This window comes from Austrofundulus limnaeus, unplaced genomic scaffold (genome assembly GCF_001266775.1).
Source record: "Austrofundulus limnaeus strain Quisiro unplaced genomic scaffold, Austrofundulus_limnaeus-1.0 Scaffold6, whole genome shotgun sequence".
In the NCBI taxonomy this organism is placed as follows: Eukaryota; Metazoa; Chordata; class Actinopteri; order Cyprinodontiformes; family Rivulidae; genus Austrofundulus; species Austrofundulus limnaeus.
This window is the reverse complement of record NW_013952408.1, coordinates 5264531-5269857: the sequence shown is the minus strand read 5'-3', so window position 1 is coordinate 5269857 and position 5327 is coordinate 5264531. Positions and strand designations below refer to the sequence as shown.

At 34.2% G+C, this 5327-nt stretch overlaps 1 protein-coding gene across 1 annotated transcript in view; it reads right to left on the bottom strand.

The window, feature by feature from the left end:
- The window catches only part of gpc5c (glypican 5c), a gene marked incomplete in the record, with an annotated part of 104127 nt that overhangs the window by 15819 nt on the left and 82981 nt on the right, over positions 1-5327 (bottom strand). Inside the window, 1 exon segment of the mRNA XM_014031977.1 lies at positions 403-535. Coding sequence (XP_013887431.1) covers positions 403-535 — 133 coding nt within the window.

Sequence of the window (5327 nt, the reverse complement as noted above, 5' to 3'; positions counted from 1 at the left end):
CACACACACACACACACACACACACACACACACACGCAGAAGCATAAATATTACTGTTTAGAAAGCTGATGATAAAGTTGAATAAAAATCTAAGTCTGATWATGAAGGTAAATTAAATATCTGACAGTKATCATTACACAGTGTGGCTATAATTCYTCACTTCACCATCTGTGTCGCAGTTTCCYGTCTCCAAAATKAGCRTAYGCATGGGTCAGAGCTGRCGTAAGGCACCGCACATTTTCAYGTCAAGTTTGGATTTTRGAAATCACAACCTTGGCGTAAAAAGTGGCGTACGCAAGTTTCTGGGCTCAAATTGTGCGTACGCCAGTTTTAYAAATCYGACYCCTGGACAGTTGTGGGTGTAACTTTCAGTATCTTTTCAAGTTGGAAAGTGTCACATACCTTTCCCTTTGGAACCATCTCCTGAGCTCTGACATCCGTCTTCATCATCACAATCTGTCGTGCTGCCGTCCTCTTCCCCACTGCCCAGATCATCCCAGATCTGGTCCAGTTTTGGAAACTTCTCCTCAGTCTCCTTCAGAAACAAACACAACAAAAGCTGATTAAACACAGAATCCAATGCTCACTGAGCTAAAGTAATGAAAATAAAGAACACTGTTACAAGTTTAAACATGCATGTTCAAATATGACAGCCACAAAAGCAGTCCCTATGTAGTAAGTAATATCCACCTGTGTGATATTTAATAATGTAAGTTATAATGTAAAATAAGAATTATTTACAAGACAGAGTAGTGAGGCAAAGGGTAAGATGAACAACAGTGGATTGACTTGCTCATAAACGTGGACTTTAATACAGTGAGTGTGAGGTATTTCCAGAGGATTTAGGGCTAAAAARACAAGGGCACAACCCTTTTTTGTTGAAAGAAGGGAAGGAGGAAAGATTGACACTTAAGTGGTTGAGAAAGTAAATAAGACTTGAATAAAATAAAATTTGTACAATGTAGCAAGACTACAGTCATTATTTGATTTTTTTTCCTRACTATCTTAATTTCTAGTGAATGCAAGTAAAGATGTTTGAGAAACAAATGTTGCAATTGTATTTTTTTTTACATTTTTTATTTTTTTATTAGGCTGACAGCTTTATTTTGGATGAGCTAATCTCATTTGGTTACTTTGACTGTCAGTAAAACAATGTGAAGAAAGAAAAAAATAAATAAAAGAAGAGGATCAACAAGTCTCAGACTTTATTAATAATCCCTAAAATATAATAAAAATACAAGCACTATTAATAATAAAGTCATTATGTGTTGCAGCACAGTGGGTTTATTTTTATTTTTTGTATGTGTTTTGTTTTATATTATATGGCAATTATTGTTTAGAAACAAGAACAAACAAAAAAATCTGTATTATTTTTGATTGAACTGATATATCAACTAAATGTCGATAAGTTGCAGAAATGTATTTTTTGTGTTTCAAGATGATAAACGTTTGTTTCAGTCATTTCATATTGCTCAGCATGCAAGTCACATAAAACCTGAGTCTATTTATGGTAATTGTGACGTATCGACAAACATAAGACAAATGTTTGTTTTTTTATGTTTGTTTGTTTTTTTCTGTGAAACATTTTTGAAGCAGAGGCAAGGAATCTTTTGCTCTGACATATCGACTCTTGTAAATGTTGGCAAAGGCCCTAAAGATCCTGGTGAAGATCAACATGGGTGGTGCATTGTAGAGTGCCCTAGGTGGTAGGATTATGTGTTCCATTTAGGCACAACAGAACCAGAAACTTTTATGTAAGAGATTAAAATCTTAAGAAAAAAAGTATTTTAAACTGTTTAAAAAAAAAGAAAAAGAAAAAAGCTTAAATGAGGGATGCTGGGAAGGTGGGGATGGGTGGATGGATGGATGCTTTTTTTTTAAATATTACCTTTAAACTGCCCAAAGAAAAACAATTCATAAAATGGAACACATAAATGAAGTGTGATGCAAAGCTGAGTGTGAAACAAATAGTCTGTAGTCAGGCAGATGACAAAAAAAAAAAAAAATAAAGCCACTCTGTGCCTGCTCACATTAACTACTTTATTATACTCAAATGTTGCAAGTGTATTGTTTACCTTATCTTGCTCTTGTATGGGCACATTTGCATAACTCCAGCTTATACCAATATGTCTAAGAYCAACACACTAATTAAATCTATAGACACATAAAATCATAACAAAATATTCTTGCAGACGCTGCACACAAAACTAATTAATAGCAACTTTTTGACTATGTTACATCCTGAMTTCACTTACCGGTAAATGAGTCATTAAGCACAAGCAGGTAAAAAAAACCTTTTACAGTTGACTCAAAACAGAAAACTTAGGTTTTTTTTATTTATTTTTTAGTTTTGAAATATTCATTCATAAAATAATTAACGAGAAAACAAACAACAAAAAAGTCAGTAGTCATCCTTGCTTTTGTGCATTTTATGAATAAAGGTTGTCTCAGATTACAACCTGTCTTATTTTTTTAATCATACGCTGGTTTGTAAACTAAAATATTTAATTTTTTGAGTTAGAAAGAGGGTGCGAACACTGGATTTTATGTTTCTAATCTTAGTTGTAAACAAGTATTTTTTWAATCATATTGTGTGTTTGTGCAAATGTGCATGGTTAGAAAACACTATGAGGGCAAATGTCATTCATCCTCATGATGAGGATGAATGGCATTTGCCCTCACCTCATGGTGAGTATGGGAATATTTGAGAGAGCTATTATGTTAAACCCATTATTTGTTTTCATTATTATGGAAATAAAATTAGAACATATTGTATGCAATTACTTAACAGGCATATTTTGTATTAAACAGAAAAAAGTATTCTGTATCTTCATTGTATAGATAACTGGTTATCAATTCAATAAACACAATGTCTCTAAACAAATGCCTTTAATAAATTGTAACTATGGAAATAATCAATTAAGGTCCAGTTGTTATGGAAACAATAAAATTAATTTAGTCTTGGTTGATGTCCACTTTAGTCTACTGTGAAATTTTAAATGAGGTTTTGGTGAGATTATCCAAATGTGTTTATTAATCTGGTGTTTTGTGCTTTGAATAATCTGTGATATCTAACTGGTGGCAACAGTTTAAACAGATGTTCTAAGTGTGAACARTCATTTGGGTTGTTCTGAGTTCTGGAGAGGCAGCAGGCATTAGTGATGTCTTCCAGGGAGGGTAGCAAGCAGCCAACTTTCTGTGCTGTTTGATCACTCTCTGGAGAGCTTTTCTATGCAGCCAGCATACCACACTGTGATCCTGCATGCCAGGACGCTTTCTCTGGTGGAGCAAAGGGCCACCAGCAGCATTTTTCAGTCACTTTGTTTTTCTTGACTATCTTTTGGGGAACTTAAGTCTGCTGGGCCTTTTTTTTTTTTTTTTTTGACAATGCCAACGGCGTTGGCAGACCAGGAGAGGTTGTCAAAGATGCAGACTCCTAAGAATTTATAGCTTTGAACCCTTTCAGTCTTGATGAGTGGACATAAAAGTGAAGTTGGGTTCTTTGTTTCTTGAAGTACATAAAGAGCTCCTTTGTTTAGTCTATTTTTTTTTCTGAAAATCATTCCTTCAGTTTTAGGACGCTGTCCATATAGACTTATCCTCCCCTGAGATCTGTTCAGCCACTCTTCCATTATCTGTAGACTTTTATGATTGTGTCAGCATAATGGACCACAATTAGAGGCATTCACTACTTTATTGGACTAAACACATATCATCTATTTTTTTAATCCTGTTGGAAAAATGAGACTTGTACTGGGATTGAGAGAGTGCTTCCCTAAATTTGTTTAAATTTTGGAGTTTGGAGTTGTTTGTGATGGCAATCAAATTTGGTCTTGGCCACTCTCTAGCCATTAGCTAACCGTCTGGTCACAATTAAACAATTTCTTCAAGCTGCAGTTGCTTAAATGCCTATTTACAATTGGTATGAAGTTAATTGTTCCTAAACTTTCAAAAGAATCATCCCTTCAAAAAATAAAGTAAATAACTGAACTTCAATGAATTGAAGCAGGTTTGTTTTCATGGACTTGAATTATGCAATTGTAGTGCCTTTTTATTGGAAACACAAAACATTGTCTAAATAAATACATTTCATATTCAGTTAGCTTATGCTTATTATGAAAAAAAAAAACAGGAGGTGTGACAGGAAAGAAATATCTGTCTGTGGTAGAGGAACCTTATAAATAAGTGCTTTATACTTTGGACAAAACAGGTGCTTTTCAGAGGCTGATGAGGGGTCAGAAAGAAAAGAATACCTGCCTGTCTCTGCAAGACTAGGCCTGAAATTATCCTGGCATCCAAAGATAAATCAGGTATTCCAAAAAAAGACTTTGAATTAAATCCCTAATCATTAAATAATTCTAGTTCTCCTCAGACCATGCCAACTAATTCTCCACTCTCTTTCTTCTTAAAGGTATTCTTTAGTTTGAGGATGATAGGGGGTTTTGGAACATCAAAGGCTGAATTCCTGCATGCATTTGACTATATCCTAGTCACACTGAAGTCTGCATTGCCAGGAATAACCAAGTGCCCTCTGAAGGAGCTCAGAATATGTATATATTGTATTAAAATAACTGTTGTGTTAAATGTGTGAATGCATATCTTTGCCCACGTCTAAAAATGTGCCTTATGTGGAATGTTGTCATTAAATCTTTGCAACAAGATTAAATTCATAACCTTTACATGTTACTAATTAAAAGATGCTCAGCTTCTTTATTGAAAGTTTAAAAAATAAAGGAGCTCATTAAAGTGAGCCAAGGTAAAACAGCATCTAAGAAAAAAAAAGAAAAAGAAAAGAAAAGAAGACAATGGATTCTGAGGGAAAACATAAATTAACCCCCCCCCCACCCCCGACAACAATCTGAAAATAAAACCAGAATTGAGAACAAAAAACAGAACAAAAACTATGATGAAGTAAGGAGGCCCGTAACGACTTATTGAATCTGCAGCACTGGTTGCAGGGGTTGCTCTCCTGGTAAATTACCCTAACTGACGAGTTTTACCATTTACTTTGGTGTAGTAAAACATACGTACTGTGTCTGCATATAATGCAAATACTACATAAACAGCATGCATTCCTGTCAGGAAGATTCTTGAAAAAAAAAGATTTTGGGCTCAAATCTTTAATGCAGGAAATGCACTCCTCTGCTTCAAGTTTCATAACTTTTGATTTCCAAGTAACTAGTCTTTTATAGAAAACAAGCTAAGAAAAAATATTAACTAAAAGGTTTTGACATCCAGAGATGTATAGCAACAAAGTAAATTTACTATTTACTGTACTCAAGTATCAGAACTTTTACTTTTCTTTTGTTACATTCAAAACCTAATAT